The sequence below is a fragment of the Odontesthes bonariensis genome, chromosome 2 (genome assembly GCF_027942865.1).
Source record: "Odontesthes bonariensis isolate fOdoBon6 chromosome 2, fOdoBon6.hap1, whole genome shotgun sequence".
NCBI classification, from domain to species: domain Eukaryota; kingdom Metazoa; phylum Chordata; class Actinopteri; order Atheriniformes; family Atherinopsidae; genus Odontesthes; species Odontesthes bonariensis.
Genome location: NC_134507.1, coordinates 15,150,437 through 15,176,271, shown reverse-complemented (window position 1 = coordinate 15,176,271; position 25,835 = coordinate 15,150,437). Strand labels below are relative to the sequence as shown.

Below are 25,835 nucleotides of genomic sequence, written 5' to 3'. Positions count from 1 at the left end.
TTTGCATCAAAAGAAATAGACAATCATGCAACTGCATCCATTATTCAGGGAGGCTTCTACTTACTGGTTAATATCAACAGTTTCAGGTGATGAGCTTGGGCCTGTGTGTCAGGTTGTCCAGTCATGATCCATGAAGGAGGCATACACATGCACAGCAGTTTAAACAGCCAAATCAGTGATGACCAGAAAAAAAACTCTATTTATCATTCCCATCAGGTTCTTGGATTACACAGCAGCGACTCATCTCGCCACATTTGATCAAAAAACAAGTCATGACGCAAAAAGCTGCCATGTGCCTTTCAGTGGAGAAATTCCTCCTCAGTAATCTGAAGTTTGATCACCAAAATCCCTCCTTGTGTCTGGCTTCTAAATAAACCATGGAACACTGCCTCCAAACAAGATGAGAGCAAAACTTGTTAGGCCGTCAGGTTGTTTGTGTGTGTGCCTGTTGGGGTGGGGGAGGGTACCTTATAGCTTGTATGGACAGGTCTGTCTTTCAGACAGCACACACAGTCTCTCCATTGTGGAGCTGTCTGTGGTCCACTTTGGGGCAGGGTGGGGTGGCAGCGGGCCTCCTGAATAAAAACACACGCTGCACACAGGAAGTGGGCCCATAAGGAGAGAAAATGACAACTGTGTGGCCAAGCGTTTATGAATGGAGTGTGCTCACATTTCCTCATCCCTTTCTTTCCTGAGATTTCTTTCTTTCTGTTATGATTCATCTCGACGGTGATTGAGTTTGCCCCGGTTTAATTTCAGAGGTGTGTCCACAGTTGAACTACACAAGAACTAGCCTTCCTGGAGATATTATCAAGTTCTGACAGATACAATCAGATTCCCTTAAAGCAAACTCTAGACACTGGTGTCTGGCAGCATGATAAGATCATTAAGATCTTTTCAAAGGTAGAGACATGCTTCTGGGCAGCAAGTGGATTAATCTGCATTTTTGATGGAATATCCATCCATCCATTTTTCTAAATTCTGTTAAGGGTTGCTAGAGCCTATCCTTGCTGGCATAGTACAAGTAGCAGGGTACCCTTGACAGGTTGTCCCCCTATTAGCCCCACAGGTCTAATACATAGTAAAGCAACCATGCAATTTCAAATTTATATCCGTTTAATAGAGAAATCTCCATTTAACCTATAATATGCATGTCTCTGGACCAGGGATAAAATCTGGGCACCCATAATAAACCCATGTTAATGGATATACTGTGCTGAAAGTTCATGAAAGGATCGTGAATGCATGTGAGTACACACGATGAACCCAGGTGCTCTGCTTTCAAGTGTTTCTTTCCTGTTTGCCTGGCAGCTGTTTCATCCCAGCAAGTGACCACTTCACAGCTCTGCTGTTTTCTTTCTGGGTGGATTTGTCAGCTGTGATCAAATCAGACTTTTGTTGAGAGTAAATTTTCTTTCCAGACATAGCTGATTACTCCACCCAGTTGTACCAGACCTGATATGCTTGAGTTCAGTCATTAAATCTTGGACACTGTTATGTATTTGTGTTACTGGAGAAGTGAAGCAAATTCTCGGTTCCCAGGAAAAGCTGTATTTGCAAAGGGTTTATACACAGCACAGCAAACAGCATGAAAGGCTTGTCTTTGGACAGACAAGTTCAAAATGCTTTTAAGCATCTAAAGCATGAGCGCACAAGATGTCTTAGTAACCTCTTTGGTCCAGTCAGTTTCTTTGAAACAACTCACATGTATAATAGTGAGTAGCAGAACAATTCAACATAAACCAGTCAGACACAATCTTAAAACAGTTGAAGTGAATCATTTTGCTCAACAGGGTTCTTCTGGTACTTCGATGTTCTAAAGTGTTTCTTCGACATGATATAACAGTATATAACAGTGTATTTGTTGTCTTTTTTTTTTGACAGAGAACAGCTAGCAGGTCCTGCACTGCTTTTCATCAGTTTTTGTACTGTGTTATGTATTAACAACAAGAAAGAGGCAGGAAGGGCAGTTTAGTATGAGATTAAATTTTATTGATTCACAGTAATGATGAATGAATGTATTGTGATTCGACTCTGACTCAGCCAGTGTGTATCCAGTTATCTGAAACTCCCTTAGGGCAAAAATGTAACACAGCTTATCACCACCATTCCTTAAATTATTACCAGCAAAAGAAAAAAAAAAAAAAAAACATGTGGGCACAATTAGTTTGTGTAAGTGCTGATGAAACAGCTCCACTTTTGGTGTCATCACAGCTAAAAGATAACTAAATCACATCATATGAAATGTATATTTGTTTAACTATTCAGATGAGGTCAAAGTCCCTGAGAGCACAGCTTTTTGTGAAAATGAATATGACTGTAGATAAGCGCCATTAGATCACACTGTCAGCTTTGAAGACAAAAGTTTTTAAAAAAACTGGCCATTAAATAACATAATCCCAGTACTATGCTCATAGTATGGGTACTAATACAGTAATATGATGAATATGAACCCTCTTAAGCTATGGAAAAGCAAATAATCTTAAATAACAAACAGAACAGACCATGATGTCAAAATCAACAAGCACAAAACAGCAGAAAAGCACATCAGCAACATTTAAATTCAGACTTTCAGGTCTGTCTGACATTAGCTCTACCGATTTTTAGTTATGAGGCTGACTGTGTTTGGGGTAGGTGCGTGATTAGAAAAAGTTATTCATAAAAGAAAAAGACTAGAAAACTTCCAAACCTTCTATGTGGATTTAAAATCATCAAAACCCTTGGGAGGATTGAGACAATCTACCAGAGAGAAATCACTTAAGTCTATAGCTGTCTTTATGAGTGATGAGTCCTGTCCTTATGAAAAAAAAACATCGACAGGTTCAGCTACTAAAACAAGAAATCAAATACATAAAAGGGGCAAAGTGACATCATTAACACATGTTCCATGCTGTAAATAAATCGGAGTTGTATCATCATCTCCTGTGCTAAAACATACCTATTCAGCATTGTGTGGAAATGTACAGTACATTTGAGAAGGGCTTGCTTTAGTAAAAATAAGCCCACTGTTTACTGTGTTGGAAGTGTGAATAGAGGAGTTTTTCTCCCAGACAAACATGTTGTTTTCGTTGGGGAGCGGAAAATGCCATTATGTGGTCTTCATATGGCTGCCTGCAAAGAGGCCGTTTTGTAGTAAAAACTGTACATCTGCACAACTCCTTGACCAGACTTCATCCTTTTTCTCATTCTTTCTTCCAATTACCGTCTCCATCATCAAATCTTTCAGAAAATATGAATCTCCCTCGTCATTTGTGTAACGAAGCGAATTCAAATTCTTGCCCTTTCCGTGATTGCGCAAGCAACAATTCCACGGTGTTTCTTTATAAAGCACATACTTGAGCCTCACTCCTAACCGTAACCTTAAGTTTAACCAAACAGACGTAATTAAAAGGCTTTTTATATGCTCTCAAAACCCAGCCTGCCTGTCTACCACAATACTGTGGTTTTGTCAGACCACTTTCCCCTCCCATCAGAGAGGCTGGAAGAGAACTGTACAGCTCCAATTGTTTTAATGATTAGAATAAAATAAATCAACAATTATTCATCTGCTTGAAAGAACTGTTCTAAGTCCTGTAACTACTGCAGGAAGTATTTTCCTTCCAGGTTAATTATGCCAGAAAAACTAAAGAATATTCATTTTCAATCAAAAAGTTAGATGATCTATTACTGAGCATGCTGCTTAAGTGTGAATTCAGTGAATAAATAAAGTTATACAGTACAGCATAAATAGAGCATTTACAATGAAAAGTAACAACAAATCGCAAACACAATAAAGTAATTTCGGATAGACGCCCTGGATTGTCAATTTGGCAGCTAACTGAAAAAGAATGGGGGGGGGGGTGTCGGGGGGCCTAAAAGCTGAATACTGATGTTTAAAATATAAAGTGCTTTCTTCCATAACAATAAACTGACCTCTATTTATTCTACATATGAAGCACAACTACTTTTTTAAGAGAATGATGATTTTGTTAAACCAAAGCAATAATAAAGAAACAGATTAACTGTCAAAAAAAACTACCCAAAATATCCTGTACACCACCGTTCACCTGACACTTTGTGAGGTTAATTACACAAAATACAGTATTTTTAAAGAGCACCAATTGTAGAAGCATAACGATTAGACATGAGTCAATAATGGAGGTGAAAAATAGAATTGGGAACCACTCGTGGTGATTTCTGCGAAATGTGCATGAATTCTTCCTCGTGTGACAAAATTTGAACAATCTCAAAATTTTTCTTATCTTCCAGGGCTGGAATGAGGCTTTCCAGCACTATCAGCTTCCCTGTCGCAATTGTGACATATTCGTTACAGTGACCTTAGTGTCGTTCGTGTGTGTGTTTTCAGTTTCTAGTAATCCACATTCACATAAATCAGAAGAGTTTAAATATTTATCCATACATTTTTTCTTTAACTAGAGCATTAGAACATGTTGAACCAAGCGGCAGGTGTTCCCCTCTTGTTGTCAGTGACTGTTTGAGTTGAAAATAAAGTCTCTGAGATTGTTGCTGCTGTGACACAATGTGCTCATGAGTATTTTGTCCACATCTGCCAAGGAGAGGAGCAGAAACCATTTGACATGTTTCGGCTATTTTGGGTCCAAAGGTCCCAAATCGACCTCAGCCCTCCCTGAATAGTCTCTGTGCCCCACTGGAGGGTCTTCACACTGGACTCTGGGATGGGCTACACAAAGTTGTTGGTGATTTGCCTCTGGTGCTCAAACAGGTCTTCAATCTCTGCACTGTAGGCGTCACCTGTAGAATGAGAAAGAGGAATGGACATTAAAGTGAGGCATAAGGGAAAAATCGAAGAGGGTTTTAGACAAACGATGTATGTTTCTGCTCTCACCTGCATGACAACCATACATGTAAGCTCTTTGGCCATCATATTTGCACCGGCATCTCATGACATTGTTCATAAAGTCAGACTCGGCAGTGTCCATCGAGGGGTTGATTTCCACCTGCAAGATAACACAATCATGCATGTCCTCTTTCATTGCTGTTTTCACCTTCATCTAACACCGTATCTCCAGCTGACCAAGTTCATGGGTAAACAATGAATAAGACTCCTCTCTACTCACGGGCAAAGCCATTTTACATAAACAGCAGTTGCATGTAAAAGTGTGAGAGCGGCTGTTATTAAACAGCCCTCGTGGCTGGAATTGTTTTTATAGTCAATCTGCTTCTCGTCTATTAAAAGATGACTGCATGGCTTTTCCATACAGACTTTCTATTTGTTAAGATAAATGCACTGTGCAGCACTTTCTCATTGGACTTCAATCTCATCGACTTGATGCTGGAATGATGTTCACTTGGAAACCCACTGCTAGATCTTTAAGGGAAACTCGTAAAAAAAATGTTTATACAAAGTGCAAAAACAACAGACACTTCTGCCCCAACAAAACATGGTAACCGGCTAATAATGGGCTTCTGCAACTTTACAGGGAAGGGCTCACAGAATTTAGCTAAAGTGAAGGTTCAGGGTTTTGCAGGGGAGAAATGCTCCTCACACCAATGTTAGGTTGCAAAAATACCTTAAATAAGAGTCTGTTGCTACAGAGTGGTTATGCATAAATATGTTTATATGTCTGAGATCAGTCTTAATTCTAGTGTTGCCATACATGTACTAATAGTGTGTCATTAGCAGAGCAGCTCTGTAACTGCTGATACAACCATTCTCTTAATCTAGCCAAGTGATAATACTGAGAAGCCATTTACTCTAATAGTTGCTCTGCAAACTGCTACACCCACTTTAAGTACAGGTTACAAACAACTTCTGGGAGAAAGAAGACATGCAAACTAAAAAAAGGAAAAATCTTTTAAAAAATAGAATGAATGCACAAAAAAACTGTCTCTTAATTTTTCTGTGTAAATTACAGTGTTGGACCAGAGTGTGTGAGGCTTTTGCTGAGGGCTGGCTCGGCAGCGGAACGCATCGCTCAGTGATGAAGTGTTTGTAAAACCAAAAATAGGGCAGGAGAAATTCCTTGGTGGCAAATTAGCCGTTCCTAATGGAAGGGGGGACAAGGTGCTGTTTGGCTGAGGGGTGGCAATCGTTAATTTGGGTAAATTGGTGTGTTTTATTAGCACTGGGTGGTTCAAGGGCAGGCTTGCTGAGCCTTTCTGTAAAGCCCTGGATCAGAAAGTCAGGCATTATCTGCGCTTAACTTGATAAAGGAAGAAACATGATGGAGAGAAGAAGAGAAGGTGTTATTTCAGTTCTGCAGCTTTGATGAATAACTTTGTCACTGCTTTGCTTGTTCTTTTTTTGCTTCCAGCTTTTCTTTTCACCTGTTACAGTTCTTTAAATTTCTAGCTCTAAACTCTTGTCTATCATTCACCTCTTCCTGCACCTCTAAACTGTGCTCCAGCAAAGTAAAACTTTATAACTGCACCCCACTCGACATTCTTAAAATACATCCAGTTTTCACATGCCTTTAAATATGTGTGCGACGCATGAGCAAATTAAAAACACTGGTTTTCAGTGGAGAGCAGAAAAGTGTTAATTACAAAGATTCGGTGTGACCTCTCAAACAGCAGTAATCATCAAACAGTGGGTTGCACTGTAGCCAGTCTCCCACAGCTTGGAGGTAATTGGCAGCATGCTAAGATCTGAAGTCTGCCACATACCACGGTGGGACCAAGGGTCTGACGTGAAAATAGAGGATACTTGGGGATGGAGTCTTTGATGTGTTTTAGTCTGCAAGCCACAATGACTGGACTCGACAAAGAAATGACAGACATATGAATGGCTGAGGTGATGACTGTGATGAAGAAGGTTAGCAGGTTTTACTAGAATAGAAATAGAAACCCCAACCAGCAATGAGGAGGTCCACCTCGACCATGTGAACCTCTTTCTCTTAGCCAAATCTCTGGTCTTTAAGGAACAATAAAAACTTGGGGGAGTTTGCGTGAGTTTTGCTGCAAGTTAGATTCAAGGTTAATTTTTTTATACTTTTATAGCTTCTGTTCATTATTTGTTGCAACAAGCAGTCTGTTAGATGAACGGCACGCATGGCTGTGTCTGAATAATCCATCTAAGAGCACATGTAAAGCTAATTTATTAGCATATCAGATTTCAGTTACTAGTTTAATCCATAAAAAAAAACCATAATAAACTATAATGGTTATGAAGGGTTATTTGCCAGATTATTTCTTGACTAGTCAGCAGAAATTTACTGCACTTGGCCAAGAAGTCATATATATTTTGTGCTTGTGGTGTTTCTATGTGAACTGAGAAGTCCAAATACAGTAGTTCCAGTTCAAATTCACCTTATCTGTCATTCCAGCATATTTTAAAATACAGTGGGATACAATTGTGTTTCTCACAGCATAAATACCCATAGGGAGATTTCAACTAAACACCCCAACCAGACATATTACTTTGCGGAAACCTCCTCAACCACAATCGAAGATGGCTGCTCTGCCTATTAACAGTGGTAAAGCTGCATAAATCAACTGTTTATTAGCACCTCTGACTATTTGTATTTTCGTAAATCATCAAGCTACAGTGTTTCCACTCACACCATGCTGTGTAATCAACTGGTAATGATATCAATGGCAAAATGTATATATGTATCTTGACTAATACCCCCCTGGTTTTCCAATGTCTGCACTAGAATGTAACAAACTCAGGTGTGACAACATTCCCTTCTCCAATTTCAGACTGCTGGTATATAAGAAACATACCATGAAATGTGTGATAACAAAAAAAGGGAGCAGGGTGAATTAAAAATTGACTTCTGACCTGGAAGATGTAGTCACCAGGCCGTACATCTGTCACATCAACCCACTGGCAGTCAATATCATGGCGATAGGTGTCCCAGCAGCCCACAGAGATGCCCTGATCACCCATGTTGTAGCAGGAGAACCGCTTCTGGAGTCCTAATACACATGCACACACATGCCAACATCTTTATCAATCACAATATCAAAGTTCATTTCATGCTTGACACCCCCAGTTATTTTTAAGGACCTTTAGCTTTCTGAATTGCATTAGGCTACAGGCTCTGTGAATGCTGTCTTTTTTTTATCATAAAAGATATTTCAGCCATGACATAACAAGTAAATGGAGAGTGAACAAACAACAACTGCAGCGATCTATTAATTTAGCCACAAAGTAAAACTCTGAATAGCTGCGGCTGAATCATTAATGTTAATTTCTTGTCACAACTGATTAAGTATAAAGAGTATATTATAGGGACTCAGGGACAGTGTTGAACATTACCATCGGGGCAGTACGTGTCCTCGAGACAGAAGCTGGCCTTGTGTCCCTCTGCAACTCTTGTGCCATTCAGAGTCAGCAGGTCGTAATGTGTGAACACCTCGATGCTGTGGTAGTGCCTGGGACGTCAGAAGGGAAAGTCCAGGTGAGAGTGTGTGTCTGCTGAGTATGTGCATTTAGTCTCACTGAACACTGGCTCCCTATGGCTCATACCCTAATGACCTCATTGCTCGAATATGAGCATGGGTGTCACCATAACACCTCTTACAGAGGCTTGTTTTAGCACCAGCTTGCTTGGGCTGTTTACTGATTTTAAGTGAATGGAAGGCTTTGAAACTCCCATCCTTAGGTCTGATATGCTGTAATAAACTGAAGCAGACTTGACTGTGCGTGGTCTACCCTGTCCCTTGGATGACACCCGACCTGGAGTGGCTTTGACTGGTTCAACCGTCATTTCCACAGACACGCTAATGACTCTGGAGATGTGACAACACTATTTCAGACTTACCAGTAACAAACAGTCTCTTATATCTAACGTCCATTTCGCATGCTACCTGTCTCATTGAGCCTCTAGAGTTCAACGTAACTTAAATTACTCAACATGGAGGAAGCTATGTCATTATTCCACATACAAGCTATTTTGTAAGAGAAAAAGGTGCTTGTCAAAATGCTTTTGACTGCCTCTGAAAGTTCAGCTGCATTCAATATACTCTACAGCACAGCCTGCAGACCCTGCCCACTAATAATAATAATAACTACAAGTTTAACAATAACAGCCCACATAGACTAAGTATTTAACAATAATTCCCATTACAACAAACTACATACCTAAGCTATGTTATCATTTCCCTCTACCTCCCTTCGGGATGTCCTACCTGTGGCACTGGTGCCATGTCCAGCTTTCTTTTGATGCTTTGGGTCTGAAATCAGACCGACCCATGTTCATGATGCGAGAGGAGAAGCGCAGCAGGCGTCGATGGCCATACGGCCAATTCATCTTGGCAGCAGATGACGACAGACAGTTCTCCTCATTGGCACAGGTCAGAAGATGGAGAGGTCGGTCCTCCAGGTAGGCCGACTCTTGGACCAGCTTGGCATCCAGAACAAGGTCTGGGGCCGCTAAGAGGTGTCCGATGTGAGATTATTTTATGTTAAGAGTTATTACGTGAGATGAGAAAATAAGAAGCTACGTGAAGATTGCTAACTTACTGTCTGAACAGCTAACTCCGGCTGCTTTAGTTCCGCCTCCACGAGGACAGTGGACATGGTTGTTGCGACGACATTGTTGAATTGAAAACTCTGTGCCCACGCAGTGAGTTCCAGTGAGAATCACATCACTTGCATTTGGGTTACCAGTCCAGTACCACGTCTCCTGTTAAAGAAAAGGTGTGGGGAGTGGACATGGTAAGCTTGTCAGGTTTTCTATCAATGAGCAGAGCCACAGCTCATTGTTTACTTCAGTGAATACAGGGGCTGTGACTATGGATTTGACTCCAAGGATTCATTTAATATGCTCATCAATAACTCAAGACAATGCTGATGGGATTTTGACAACTCCTGGAGAAATGATGCCTCAGGCCAAATTAGTTTGTCATTTTCCAAATGACACTAATTGGTTCACAAGTAGGAGTGAAAATGTGTTATTTTCAGGATTTTGATAAAAGGTGGCGAGTCTACTGTTAGAGGTAAAAATGACATGCAGTTAATATCTATTGGTTAGAGAAGTTTTTACCTGATGAGCATTGGCAGCAAAGCCCATGCCGAGCTGTCTGCACACCACCATGGCCTCGTTAATGCTCCAGTTCTCACTACAAACAGAGCCCCAGCGCTTACGACCACCAACCTCCATCAACACCTCAACACGGCCTTCTGATGGGACTCTACCACCAGCGAGCCGCACCTGAACATCCATCAAATTAAAGTGATTAAATGAGACGTGCATTATCAGTCAGAGGTATGATAGGAATTGCAAAAGATTTGTTGTGTTTATACCATCTTCTCTATGCCCGTCTTGGGAACGTGGCAGCGTACTGAGGCATCTTGGGAGTGTTTGAAGGTCCACGGTTGGACTTCCTGGAAGAAGCAGTCCAAGATGGAGCGCTCTGACCCCCTGCACTGCACATTGTTCATATGGATAGGTCCTGTACCTGAAGAGGGAAGAAGACGAATGACAAAAGTAAAGCAGGGAAAACTAGAAGTGCAGATATAACTAAAGGAGTCATATTTCTTTGACTGCCTGGGGCCACCCAATGTGGCGAAAATGGCATTAGAAGATTTTATCCTGCAAAGAAGCACACACAAAGAAGTAAGACTCTATGTTTTCTTTCAAGTGAATCATGTGAATTTCTTTACTTTCACATCAACCCAACAAGAAAAATTACTATCTGTCGTGATGAAACACTCCTACCAGCTTAAAAGCTGCAGCAAAAGCATCTACTTAGGGCATCTGTTACACCTCATTACACCCATTCTGTTGCTTTGGGCTCAACAAAAACAACATTGTCCGCCACCCTGAGTGTGCAAACAAGGCCAAATCTGTGTCAGCAAAATAAAATACACATTTATTGTTTAAACCCAGATAAGCTCTAAACAACACGGAGGGTGATGTAAAAAAGTTTGAGATTTTGCAAGAGCAAACAGCTGGTGCCATAATGACAGTAGGATATGAAAACACAGAGCAAATTATGACTTTAGTGTTTTCTTAAAACAAAAGTTGCAAACAACAAACTTGAACATAAGGCAATGTTGAAATAAACACAACCAAAACCACAAAAACTGGGAAAAAGAAAAACCAAGAAAAGAGGGCGTAAAGCAAGATACTCGGGTCACCAGATTGCAGCCTAACCAAAACTGTCTGTGTTGGTTTTAGTAGATTGTAGGCCTGCTTCCATACTGGTCATCATGTGTAGGTATCTGCCCGATTTTTACCACTTCCGCCTCTATCTGCACAGTAATGGCCACAAACTAGATAAAATCTCCCAATGTTTAACTTAACAGAACAAACTAAAAAAAATAGGTCCTCAAAGTGAACTGTGACTTAGTCTATTTAAACCTTACCTCAAAGTAAATTCCAGGAAACCGACCACACAAGCTATACATGAGCACAAACACACACGGGCATAAGTGTACTTTAGTCTCTTACTATATGTATACATAGTACCCAATGTGTATGTACTTCATGGGCAAAATTACACAGTAAAATAACAATTTTGGTCAAAAAGGAAATAGAAACATTGTCCCTGTAATTTAACTCATTGATGGTGATGATAAATGTAATGATGATGGGAGTTGGAGAGTTGGCAGATGGAGTCCAAATTGAGACAAATATTTTTACTCATTTTCTCTCTTTTTTTTTCATCTCCCTAACGTCAGCCTTCCAGCCTTCCATCCATCCATCCATTTTCTATACCGTACAATATATTTTTAATCCGTCGGTCGGGTCGCGGGGGGGCTGGAGCCTATCCCAGCAGTGCCTTCCAAATCATCTCACCAAAAAGTCCAACAGTGAACGTTGTGAGATTGTCAAAACTTATATAAAAGGTGTAATGAGCCATAATATAAATGTAGTATAGTAACTTTAGGGGAGGGAGTGTGGGAAGATCAGATTTTGAATGATCTTTATTTAATCATTGTCATATCTTTGTCTGAGTGAAGTGCAACAGTTATCTAAGCTTCTAAATCTGTGTGCATGTTGTAGACAGCAAGCTGTGAGAGAAGTTTGACATCTAATCAACCTGCAACAGCAGAGTAAATGTAAGACAAAGACTAGAAGGGACAGCAATGTGGTGTGTGCTACAACTGAGTTTATAGACACATAGACTGTATTGGTGTCTCCATGCGCACCCACAATTTTGGCCATTATATTGTTCAGTATGTGCAGAAAGGAAAACTGCAAATTAGATCAAAATTGATGGGAGAGTGCGGTGGTAAATAAAAACAGTCTGAGTCAGTCACGTCTCTGGTTTCATCCCTTCGCTATAGCTGGGCTAATCAGAGGGAAGCATGATGCAAACCAAATAGTCTGATATGTGTTGAAGTTTATGGGCTAATTATGTTGCAGCTTGGTGCCTTGTGGATATTATTCAATTGAGCTAAACACTGCTGACAGCTGAGCAATTGCACTGTGCTTTGATTGGACTGTGATGCATCAGATTTATCAACATGACTTTTGTGCTGTCTTAAGATGGTAACACGGATTTAATGGAAAGGCTTCATACAGTTTAAAGCTGCTACAAACGGATACTGTAAAAATCTGACAGATAATTAACACATAATTCTGACTGCCAGAATCAGTGATGTCACAGCTTTAATTCCCAATACTGAAATATAGATGTATGTAACTTGAATAACTAATAGAGGTGTCAGAAAGCAGAAGGTCCTGAGTTTAAACTATCTGTCTACAAAACTTCCTCTTTTAGACCAAACTGTAGCCAATTCTAAGCTAGTTGTCTATGGAATGCTCAGTGGGTGTAGTATCAAAATGATTAAATTTAGTAGGTTCCTTGCATTATTTTGCACATTTACTCAAAAACAAATGCTGACAAATCACTACAGAGCCCCACTGGTTTCATCTTGTACATATAGCTCTGGTAATAGAAGTGTAGGTATTCCTGCACTAGTTGTGGTAAAGCCATAAAACGGGCTGTGAATCATTAAGCATGCTTGTATGACACTAGAAAAAAACTGATTGTGTTAGTCTAAACAAAACCAATCTAAACTGTGCAAAATCAACCCTCTCAAAAGTCGAAGAATAACCCCAGAAAAAGAGTCTGGGGATCAAATCACTCCTGCTTGTCTACAGTACACTTAACTACACTCAAATGGGTCTTGGCGCTTCGTACATGCTCCCAAGTTTCATCTTTTTGCATCTTTTTGTAAAAACAAAAAGTAAAAGTAAAGCTTAAGTGTATACTTATACAGCTGCATTTCCAGTAAAGCTTCACATATTTTTCTGTTGCTTTTGTCAGACTGCTAAATGCACCAGAAATTGTGACTAAAAAGCATATCAGTAAGACAATGTGTTACCTCGCTGTCAACTACAGCATTTCCAGACTGTCGCTCTGCTCTAATAAAATCCTGATTTAATTATAGCAGTGTCATCTCATAAAACCACCATTCCAGAAACCTAAAGGTAGCGTCTCTGCAGTGGCTTCAGTTATACTTACATGTGCAATGATCTCCTATAGAGAAATTTAGAAGCAGCAGAATGTCTTGAATGTTTTTTCACATATTCCACAGCGTTACGCCATCAGTAAATCAATTCTCCTCTCATGCATTTATACTGGGACAAACATGGTGGCCAACATTATCTGGGTTTTAAATGGCCATGTCAAACTGTAACTGTAGCTCAACTCAACTGTGCAGGGTACTGTGCTGACTGATTGGGAAAACCAGACCAAAGACCTACAGATGCAGCCACATGAAATTACTTGCCAATTTCAGCCATGGAACCTGCAAAGAATCTGCGGAAATCTGTACATGTCCACATGTCCACATGCACAGCAGCAGTAATACAACGTAAAAGAGAGAGTAAAACTGTCATACGTCAAACCAAATTAAGGCTCCAGAACCACATCTTAATGTTTAAAAGTCTGAGGCTGATTTTAATTACACACAACACAAGTAAACATGCACATGCGGGTTGGACCGTAGCACATACACAGATGTAGCTTTGTGGTTAGATCAGGGAAAACCTTTTCTCGGGAGAAAACTTAAAGATGTTTAGTCCCTTGTGACAAATGAAACACTTAAACCCTTAGCAAGTGCTGATCAAAGCCAGACGATAAGGGTTATGATTAAATAGTTAAATGTCCCCCTTAGAAAAAGCTTAATTTGATTTAAATTCTGTTATTCTGCACAACTGATACCATATACAGTGAGCCAAATTTAAAAGATTAAAAAGTAATAGTCATTTTCTAATCCTACACATACAAAAATATGATTGCTTTGATCAACTGAACAGCTAAACCAGCAGATCATCATCCGACACTTCATCTCCCTCAGCATTTTTGAGACTACACCCTAGCCTGAGACATGGGGAAGCCTTTCTCTCTCACATCTCACAAGGGTGTGGAGACCACTGGCACAGCTGGATACTGCCTGAAACTGTGTGTGACACCAAATCTGGACATATGAAACTGAAGGGGAAAAAGAAGAGTTCACTTGATATTGCACGACTATGTCTCTGGCTTTAGTTGCCAAAGTAAACCACCATGTCTTACAGTATTTAATTTTGTGAGTGCATTGAGTGTGTGTGCAGATGTGTTTGGTGTTTGGGCAGCTGGCAGCACTGGCACAGAGATCACATAATCACAGCTGGAGATTCTGCCGTCAACACATTTGCAGCTCACAAGGTAACATACAAAGACAGAGAGACAAACACACAAAACCAAACATTATCTAATCAGTCAGGGTAGACGGGTGCAGGTGTGCGATAAGCAAAAGATAAGCAAAAGTCTCCCTGTCTTCTCTGGAATACCATGACATATGATAAACACTTTCAAACAACCACATTGCAGACTGAAAACAACTTGATTAAATGTGGAGTTTTACACAGTTGGATGAGATGCTTTGCTTTGAGCAACAACAATTCTTTCTCTCTCTCACCTTGACCCATATAGGCTCCTTGCAGGGCATCCTGAGCAGCACCAAAGCCCAGCTCTCTGCACACAACACTGGCTGCAGTTCTGTCCCACATGTGATCTACGATGGTTCCCCATTTTCCGTCTCGAAGCACCTCCACTCGACCCTCGCCCAGTCTGGGGCCTGCCTTAAGACGCACAGGCTGTACAGGGCAGCAAAGATAATATCAAGAGTCAAGAATCAAGAATCAAGAGTCTGTACCGTCATTATACAAGATAATGAAATTTTCAGTTTTCACGCATACACACGCACTGCTTGATTGTGCTATTGTGGACACAACTCCCTGAACCTTACCACAACTGGATAAGGAGCCTGGGGCCTTCCTGAGGAGATGCGAGAAAACTGAGGCCCTGGCACACATTTGACCACTGCATGTCTCCCATTCTTACAAGGGCTGGGACTGCGGGGGATTGACAGCTGAGCGAGGCACTCTGACAGGCTGTTCTCGGTGCCCAGGCAGTTCACTTTCTCTACCCAGAATCCCTTCTTTTTTGCCATGATACTCAATCTGGAAAGAAGAGAAAGCAATCCTTGGTAATATGCTTAAAGTCAAGTTGATCTGAAATCGTTTTGATTTCTCATCAACTTTCACGTTTTTACATCATTTGTAACAATTGTTTGCAAAGTTCAGAAAAAACATGCTTATTCACTGCTTATTAAACATAAATTAATGAGGCTGATCTGTTTCATCAAGACTGCACAGGCTTGGTTTAATCACATCTGAATGACTGTCATGCTAACATATGCAAAGAAATATTAAATCTTAATTAATTCATTAGAGCTTAAAGTACCTCACAGTGTTATACCATATAATAGCCATATAATAGTCTTTTTCAATACCTTGTTGAGGGATCTGCAACCTTGGTGTCCCATATTTTCCTGTAAAAGAACAAAACAACACATTTTATCAGACATTCTGTACTAGATTATCATATTTTGTATGCCATTTTCCTTGTTTCAAATATAACCTGATCATATAAAGATGTGTTCCACAGCAAGCAGTCAAACAAAGTCATACACATCAATTTGTTTAGAACAAGAAAAGTAATCTTACTGGGGTACCAAAAAATAGGTCAAACTGCTCCAGATTTTTGGTGAGGATTAAGCTGTAGATATATTTAGGGCAAGGATATATATATACATACATATATATATATATATACACAATATATTTAGCCCATACTAAATTATGTCTATTCACTTTCCTATTTTCATTTTGGGAGTCTAAAATGTGTACATGCTTGAAATGATTTTTCTCATCTTGTATATTGCTGCAGTGGCTCTTTTCAATTTCTGTCTAAAATGTTCAGTTTTAGTTTCTGTTTCTTTAAGCCCAGTCCTCCTAAAAGGGTCAGTCTGCTCGGGTCAGTCAAAAAAAGGCTGAGTGGAAAACAGCCATTCATTCATTGTTTAAGGCGTGCCAGACTGGCCAATATCCTGGCTTTATACAAACATTTTACATGCTGATGCTGATTGCTGTGAGATGAAGAAAGTTGCTCTCTGAGTTGGAGAAAATCATTTTGCAGAACGCTCACACGCATAAAAAAGCCATAGAACACACAGAGAGAAAAGGGAAAGGGACAAACCCAGAAAGCATAATATGTCTTATTTAATTAGGAATTTCCCATTTTATGACTACCTCTGCAGACCTTTCAGGAATAATTCTTTCCTCAGAGGTTCAGCAGTATGTACAGTATATCCATCTCGAATCTGTGTAGTTTACAGAATACAATATTTATGTTTAAAGTAACTAACTAGAGCATTTTCCTTAGCAAATAAGACAAAAGTACTTCTGGCATTCACCCACGTAAAGAGGCGTTCACCAGGAATGTTGTCGGTAACTGTATCAAAATGAACTGCCTGATAAAACTACCACAGATGTGTATATATGTATATACAAGTATGCATGCAACTCCAGAATGTAAGAACTATGAAAAGACTTAGAACACAAAAAAAAAACAGGACAACAAGTTATTTTAACGATACTGTTAACCTCCAAAGCCACATGTAGTCCAAATATAAAAATTCATGACATGCAACTTCAGTGAAACAGAACATTTCTGGGAAAGCAGCGTTTGACCGAGCACGATATACAAACAAGGACTCTGGCACTAAGCTGGAACCAAACAGCGATTTATGCACCAAGGAAGCTGGCTGACTTGGGAAGGCGGTGGAGAAGAAAACCCTCTGTTCTCTTCGCACACACAAAAGGCAGCACAGACGACATGCCATAATAGCCATACCAGGACATCCTCAGACCACTGCAAAGGGCGTGTTCCAACACCAACAATAACAGCAATTACACCATAAAGATTCACAGATATACACACAACAAGCAGGCTGACAGCTTAAAGCATCATTATCTGCCAACCTTTATATATGGTGGCATGCAAACAACTATTGTTCATTATGCAAGACAAATTCATCAAATAATTAAGAGATCGGCACAGTTTAAAACTCCAATCTTAACAGTGAAAATAGCTTATTTGGATTTGGATTGTAACATAAGCACATATATATATATATATATATATATATACATATATATATATACACCTGTAATATATAACTTGAATTCACAGGAGTAAGAAGCATAAACATTAATGAAATGCTGATTTCAGTGGCATTCCCCTTTAAAGAAACAAACACATCTATGATTTTGTATCATAGCAAAGATAGGTCAATATTTGTATTCCTGACATGAAACTCCAGACATTCCTGTAAAGGTAAAGCACAAACCTTAAAAACAAACTGAGGATGTTGGAATCAAGGGACTCATTGTCAGGGACATAATATTATGTTAATGGTTGGGTGAAGTCATGGACTGCTGAGTGTACTCTTTCCAGATCACATAATAACTTGTTTCCTGATGCTGTAAGCAGTCTCTAAGCAACGAGTACCTTACTGCTCTTTAGCTAAAAACATCGTTCTTCAAAAAGTATTCAGCTTTTTTTTAAAAAAACAGTATGCACTTCTTTCGGCAATCATTTAGAAAATCCAGGTGCTTAGCAATTTTTTGGATGCTATTTTGGAATAAAAGCTTAAAATAAGTTGATAATTTTCCTGGTCCATTTGAAGAATAAATTGAGCTTTGAGAAGGCAAATCCTGGGGTTAAATTATGAACATCTGCAAATGGAATTTCAGCTGCTCAAGCGGCCTAGTAGATACCTTTTAAAACTATATCAAACATGATTTAATGGGGGAAAAAAGCGTGTCGGAAACATTCTCAATAATGCACACAGCTCTATATAAAGCTGTATGCACTGAGGCCTGCTGTAGATTACAACTGGCTCACTGTGTAGATTTTAATACTTCACTGGGACTTGAGTTACACTTGTAAAATCTTTCAAATGTGTCTACCATGTGGCTTTGTAGTAGCATTGGGTAGACAGCAAGAAGCATGCAAAGACACATTTTCTCACGAGGCAAACATGTCTGTGACTTGTTTGTGACCTCACCGCAGGCAAATCAGCAAACCATTTTTCCCTCTTCAGAAAGCAGCGGGACTACTACGCAGCCCGTAAATGATGCCTTTGGGTCTTTCATTTGACAAAATTACAGTCATGGTGAACTTCATTCAAGAGTAATAAAACATAAATTGTGAAATGTATAACATTAAATAATTAACATCTGATCACAGTTATCTGTGATGACAAATTCCACATGGAGTGCATGGAGCCGTAACAGGTGGTTTGAGTTGCAGAGGAGCATTCCTTACCAAGTTATACGCTGATGCATTGAGGAGACGACCCAGGGATTAGTTTGATTTTCACCTCCATAGCATTCATCTGCCTTGTATAACCAAACAGTATCTTCACCACTTGTTGTGAAACTAACAGAACAGAAGCTAATGATAGGTGCTCCCACCAGACTGTTAAAAGACAAGCATCACACCACTGTTTAGGTTACATCAGCACCACAGTGTTCACCCTCTGAGCTCTACTCTTTGTCCATTCTTCTTTAAACAAAAATGCTTTCAACTTTGTCTTGAAATCAAAGCTACTGTGTATATGTTTTTTCACAATAAATGATAGATAGATAGATAGATAGATAGATAGATAGATAGATAGATAGATAGATCTACTGTCTGCCGAATTCTTGGAAAATCAAAGCTAAAAGGAAGGCCAAGATTAAACATATTTCACTTCATAGAGACTGAAATATTTTCAGGAGACAACATTTTTAAAATTCAGCGATTTGTCCATGAAAAGGTTCTTACTGGTGAAACAATGGCTGAAAGTTTTCCACGAAGGCCAGAGTGAACTGATAAAATTCCCTATGCTTCAACTGAGCTTGGAAAAGCCAGCTACCACAGCTTGTTCCAGGCCAAAGAGGTAGCCACTGGCATGCATACAGAAATTAAAAGATGAGAAAATAAATTAGAGAGAAGGTCACTGCGGAGGATCACACAGACACCAGACAGGAAAACCACATTTGGTCACACAAAATGTCACAGAAATGCCTAAAAATGATACCCTCATCATAAGAACATTTGAGCTGAAACGTAATTACACAAAATGCCAGTTAAGTACCCAAATCACTATAGTGACAGAGGAAGACAGACAGCCGCTGACACAGCGGACAGCGCTGCAAACTGCAGCTGTAATTGACCATATTTCACACGAGCAAGCAAAAATCTGGCATGTCTGACTGCTGCTCTCGTTCTTCCTCTACATCGCCTCGTTCTCTTGCTACTCTCTTCCACTGTCTTTGCCAGCTCTGTTTTTTTCACTCTCTCTCTCACACACACAGCTATAATTGGGGGTGTTTTTTCACCCTCAGCTGAAAGCCTGGAAAGCTTTGGTCCTGACCAACTTGTAATTACAGCATCTTCAGAGTTTCATCCAAGAGACACATGGAGCTGAGAGAGATGGCAGGGTTCAGGATTTCTAAGAATGGACCGAGAGACTTGTGCAAGGGGGAGAAAGAGGGGGAATGTCACTGGCTACGTTTGGTTACATACTATTCTAAGTTTTCCTGGCTATTAAAGAAGGATGTTACGCAAACCAGTTATTCCTTCATAACGCTGCAGAGACTGTGGCATTTGTGCTCTTTGAAACAATGGAGAAAATATGCATCTGTGAAGATACATACTGTATACTGTTACAGTTTTGTAAGCAAACACATCATCATAGTTTAGACAAATGTAGGGCCTTAGGCCTCAGCAAAACAACAGGTCATACTCAGGGAAAGCAGACCCAGATGTACAAGTCATGGCCACTTCCATGCTGAAGCTGTATAATTTGCAGACACATACTGACATAAATTCACCCAACTTTTCTCTGTATATCCAAATAAAGAGCACTCTATGCATTTTGTGGTTTAGTAAAAGACTAAAAGAGCTGAAAAAGAACAACTATTGAAGCTACTTTCTTGACCTAAAAGGACGATTTGAAATCTACATCTTAAAACAGCCGGTGCTCAGATTCCTGCAGGCTTCAATCCAAGCCCTTCAAGCTCCAGCAACTCTGTTCTCTTTTGTCATATCAATCTTCTTGGTGAGCAGCCAAATCTCTGTTAAAACGTTGAAGCCATACAAATTCGCTCATCCAGTTCCTCCCTCAACTAATACTTGGACGTCTCATTTTCAGTTCTTTGCATTTGTGCGGTCGAATCGATAATGCAAGAGAAAATCGAGCAGATACACAAAAATCCTCACACCTGCAATGCAGGGAACTGTAATAATAAATGATCCTGTTCAAGCCATGAACTGAGTCAGGCTGGGCTGTTTAGTGGCTACCCATTTTGAGGGTCTTTTATTACTAAAGATGTGACGCGACATGATTCCTCTCCTCTAACGGCAGGAGCTTGTTATAGCTTTGCAGTGTTCCTAATAACACATAAGTTTGATGCAGACAACTCAGGTCAAGGGCAAGGCAGAAATCCTTTTCAGTGACTGAATGTGGTCCACTGGGAGCAGATTGTGAAGTCAATAAAAAGTTAGAAAAGACTATAAAATGAATATATTTCCCCATAACAGTTGCAGCCTTTTCGGTAGCATGAGGAATCTAGTACCTACATTGCAGAGCAGATGTTGTGGTCTGTCACCAGTGGTGTCAGAATAATCCTGGCCAGGAGAGGGAGGGAATAGCTAAACTGTGAATCACCTATGGCCGGCAGCTTTCCAGGAACAAGGTCCAACTGGGTTCCCCTTCCACTCATGGTCAGACACTACTCATTCTTATAATAGCAATGGAGTAATCCTCTGCTAATGTGTGGTCCTCCTGTGGTTTTAAAGCATGATGTTCCCCAAAACCACTGATAATGGGTTTTTTTTTTCAGCAAGCAAGGAGGAAATGTCCATCTGTGCCAAAGGGGCAAAGGAGACACCTAAATACAATCCGTTAAAGCACACGTCTCACTAGAACAGTGGTAGCTTGAACACATTTAGAATCCTTTTAAACCTTTAACTCTTGTATCCGTAAGTTTAACTACTGTCCCACTGCCTTAGCTTAGCATTAAATAGGTGAGCAAAAAGGCTGTTTCTAAGATAATTAGAATAATATAAAGGACACCTCTGTGAATGAAATTCCAGTGTATCATATACATACTGTGAATTATGTTACAATAGCTTTTTCTGTTCTTTTTAAGCATTTGAAAAGTAGTCCTGATGAGCCAAAAGCCAGATTATTATAAATACCACGATATGGGCTATGAATACAGTGTGCCAGTTTTTTTTTTACTTTCACATATTGTGATCTACTATGAGGACACCACAGCAACAAATAGGCTATAACAATCACTCTTACCCTCAGAAAAAAATGGGCTTGTGGGTGAGGGTGCTTTAAAAGTAACTTAAATTGCATTTTTTTAGCTGGAGGACAAATTTTAGAATAAAGGGAATCGTGTAAAACTACTTGAGTCCAAGAAAAAGCATGCAGCGCTTGAAATAAACAAAACAGATGCAGATTAAGTTGTGACCAAAATTTGTTTGTTACCTCTTTGTATTAAAATATGTCAAAAGTATGAAACCAGGGATATGTTTTTATTATTAATCCTATAAATTATTTCAAGAATTTAATTTTTTTTTACAATTTGTTACAAAACTTTTGTCAATTAAAGGTAAATGCACTAAACCTAAAGTATTAACAATATTATTAGAAAAAAAAAGAATAAAAGGATGTTGCACACACACACACACACACAACTGAAGCCCGTTTTTGGGTTTGGTTGTGACAGTAAAGAAAGACATGGCTTGAGTTGAGAATCAGGACGTTTGCTTGCCAATAAGACAAGTCACTCCACACAGCACCTTTATTCTGTTCTCAAATAGCAACCTCGGTCTCACACGGGGTATCGATGGGACAGTTAAACTACAATCAGCAGTGATATCACACCTTGGCATGGGAATCTAAGAGTTTAAGTGCTGCTCTTTGTCTGAGAGCATCAGGCTGAAGATGGCATCAGAAGGAGAGGAGAGGTAGGGAAGTAAGCGAGAGGCAATGAGGTGTGCAGAGGTGATTTGCCACGAGAAAGGTGCAGGGAAAGGGCAATGGAGAGGGGACAGGGATCCCTTTATCATCATACTAAAGCTGAGGAAAGAGGGGTGTCAAGGGGGACTCAGGGGAGAAGTGGCTGGGGAGGAAGATAAGCCCAATGCAAGCGCTTCACTTTCACTCAATATGGCTCCAAACAAGATGCTGCTGAAGTGTTTTCATTCTTTGGATGAGTGTTTATTCGTATAACAATGGGCTGAATTGCTCTGCATGGTGCTCTTTTGAACCACAGTCCACACCCCTGTGTTTTGTAATATGATAACTTGAATTCATAACAGTGAATTATGTTGCTCTCCGTATTGCTTCTGAGAAAGAGTCATACTCACTTATATGTTTTAACATTGTGCTGAGTAGCCTCTGGAAAGCCGAGCATCCCGCACACAACACGGCTGCTATTGAGACTCCAACCCAGGTCACAAACTTGCCGCCATCTCCCAGCATGCTTCACTTCCACTGCACCCTCCGTGATAAGGCTCTTCTTCTTGGAAGCCATGAGAATGGGACGAAGGCGGACCTCCTCGATTTGCACCTTACTGTGACCCTAGCAGAAAAGACAAAGCACATCTATGTTTATAAATCTTTCTGAGAACAATACAGATATTTAACAGATGAAAACTGCTGTACCTGGTAGTTATGGTGTCTTTGAAACCTTGGAATCTCATATGAATGTCCGTTTCCATAATATCCATATCCTGGATGCCTCTGGGTTGCCACCATGCCTCCCCACTGTGGAGCAGTTCTGCCATAGGGCCTGCCGGCAGTCGTGTAGCCTCTGCTGGGTGACTGATCCGAACTTCGCTCAGTGGTGCACACAATCCCTAAGTCTTCAGAGTGTTTACAGTCATTCACCCCCCAACCGTTGTGTTTGCAGTCCTTCAAGGACTTCTCTGAGCCGTCGCAGTGTACATTATCCATCCATATTGGGCCTTGTGAAAGAATAAATTCATAATGTCGTTCATTAGGATTTTAACTGGTTGTGCAATAGACAGACTAGGCTATGCATCTACAAAACAGCTCAAATCAGTTCCTAAACACCTAACACTTGACTTTTACGGGTAGACTGATTTAGGGTTGCACCTTAGCGGTGTGTTAAGCAGTGGATACACAGTATTTTACAAGGTGACAGGGCACTATAGATCCTGCTCTCTGAATCTGTTGAACCTTCTCTTTCATTTAGATTTAAAAGCAGCAGTAAAGAATGTCCATAAACCACAGAAAGCGTTACACAACTCTGGCAAGCAAATGCCGTCATTATTCTTAAACAAATGCTCATTTTCTGCCTATATATTAGCTCTGCTAGGCCATAAGGAGAAGTAGGCTGCAATCCCACAACAAGTTATCTTTGTCACTTTCTGGTGCTAGTTATTTTGGATATCTCAACTGGCATCTTTTCATGAAGCTATATGTGAGATGTGGGTCTACACAGTCTGAGATGAACTGGTCTAATATGACTGTCTGTAACTGCTAACTGCACTTTATAAAGGGTCTCCTCACAACATGTGGGGGAAAGCACATGAGTAATTAATACAGTAAATTAACATCATGAAGTGTGCATCTAATCCAGTTAGCTGGCACGTGAAATACGTCAAGGCCTATTGGACCTTTTTTAATTTTATTCCTGTCACTTGCAAATGATCAGTTTGACTTTGGTTCACAAAACTGTAGAACATTCGACATTTTTAAAGTCACATTTCAGGCCATCGAAGCGGCTAAAGTGCTCTCACCCGCTCCTTCTCCATATTTTGCGCTGTGAGCCCACGTCACTGCCCTACGGAAACCCAGCTCTCGGCACACGACATTGCCCAGTTTTATGTCCACTTCATCGTCGCAGACGGTCCCCCAGGTGTTATTGTGCAGCACCTCCACGCGCCCTTCGTTCTCCAGCCGCCCAGCAAAGTTGCCAGCCAAACGCACCTTGGCGGTCGGTGCGCGAGCCGCTCTGCGCTGAGACGACGTGGTCAGTCGAGGTTCCGCACGCGCGTGGCAGCAGAGGGACAGCACCAGAAGAAGGTGGAGGCTCAAGCAGAGGATGCGGATCATCGTCAGAGAGAGAATTCTGCAAAAAAAAAAGGTGATACACTGCATGACTCATGTGCATATGTACACACATATTAATTCAATTGTACATTGTATGTATTTTACTGGCTTGTCATTTAAAGATTTTCAGAATCAGGCTTTCGCTGTACGAAAAGAATAGCCGTCAATTTCCCCCGCATGTCATTTACTTAAGTTCAATCCAGCACAGGTCAAACAGCCAGAGAGAGGATGGCCTTGTTATAAAACAGACCAACGGTGACATCCTCTGGGCAAAATAGTTTCGTCTAGTACAACACCTGGGTTACTCTCATGTTATCATGAGATTAAATATGCCCTGAGACAGTTACCACAGTAATTTATCAGCCGACAATCTGAGATAGGGCATGAGTTGATATCTCCCCCTCCACACTTGATTTTAGTCACTGTTGCAATAAACATATCAAATGAACACTTTTCTCTCCTGTCAAACGTAGGCATATAATTAAAGATGCATCAGCATACTTTTGTGGGGCAGTTCACGTGAATAAACATCCCCCTAGTGCAAACTAACCAGACAAAAAATATGAGACAGGCTTTAACTGATGTGTTTGGGCTGAACAAGTGTTTCAGCTAAACATAGTGGTGGAGAGATACTTAACACAATAACACACAGCAGGTCCACAAGACAACACAGTGCCCAAAATGCCCAAAATATGTTTTGCGTTCTTTGATGATAAAATTACAAAAGAACCCACCAACAAGCAAGCAGATTCTGCTGAGTAAACCTCAGTGCATCATACAGAGGATTGTATGACCTGGTATAGTGGTAAAGTGCTGTATGATTGAACATAAAACAGGATCAGCAGATTTTATTGTATTATTTCTAAATTCTTGTGAAAAACACCTTCTCCTGCTAAAAAGAGTACATACGTTCAGTTCTCAAAAGCACCTGTTACACTTGCACTCTGGTGTGCCCAAAAACTACAGTAGAATAGGTTTTAAAGCAAATCAAAAATAAGATTGTGTTCCCTTCAAAAAGAGAGAGGGTAAGGTGAAAGTTCACTCACCTGGCAAGCAGCAAATATTGAAGTGGTAAATGTCAGTGGCAAGGGGAGACTGACTGTGTGAAGGAGTGTGTCTACTTAATGCTCTCCTCACTCAATCCTCCCCTCTTCCCTCCTTCTCCATGTAACCCTCCCTGCCTCCCTCCTCTTACTCGAGATTTCCTCTTTTCACGTGTTGACTGACTTGAAATACTCAACTATGTAGCTGGTTTATTAGAAATAAAACATACTGTCTGCATATAGCTCAGCTGCTGTCTGAAGATTTAAAGAATCTAAAGAGGTGGTTTCCTCTAGTCATTTTCATTTTCCACAACTGTGGATGCTACATCTTCTTTTTTCAATCATTGCTTCAAGTTGTTCCTTCCAGATTAATAAATCAGACATCTCAGAAATTA

At 40.3% G+C, this 25,835-nt stretch overlaps 1 protein-coding gene across 1 annotated transcript; it reads right to left on the bottom strand.

Annotated features, from left to right (window-relative positions):
- Positions 1 to 1,970: 1,970 nt before the first annotated feature.
- loxl4 (lysyl oxidase-like 4) lies at positions 1,971 to 25,530 on the bottom strand. The gene is made up of 15 exons (XM_075478268.1): positions 25,444 to 25,530; positions 24,085 to 24,416; positions 22,985 to 23,286; positions 22,687 to 22,901; positions 15,704 to 15,742; positions 15,158 to 15,371; positions 14,828 to 15,005; positions 10,214 to 10,368; positions 9,954 to 10,121; positions 9,431 to 9,593; positions 9,097 to 9,340; positions 8,225 to 8,340; positions 7,745 to 7,881; positions 4,847 to 4,958; positions 1,971 to 4,752 (listed from the first exon to the last, which is right to left on the bottom strand). The coding sequence occupies exons 2-15, from the start codon at positions 24,398 to 24,400 to the stop codon at positions 4,682 to 4,684; spliced, it is 2,430 nt and encodes an 809-aa protein (XP_075334383.1). The 5' UTR covers positions 24,401 to 24,416; positions 25,444 to 25,530; the 3' UTR covers positions 1,971 to 4,681.
- Positions 25,531 to 25,835: the final 305 nt, after the last annotated feature.

Coding starts and splice junctions, on each gene's coding strand:
- loxl4 (XM_075478268.1), bottom strand. CDS start 24,400: ATGATCCGCATCCTCTGCTTGAGCCTCCACCTTCTTCTGGTGCTGTCC. Junction 9,341..9,430: donor CGGAGTTAGCTGTTCAGACA/GTAAGTTAGCAA, acceptor GACACCTCTTAG/CGGCCCCAGACCTTGTTCTG. Junction 4,959..7,744: donor CTGGTGACTACATCTTCCAG/GTCAGAAGTCAA, acceptor GTTATCTTGCAG/GTGGAAATCAACCCCTCGAT.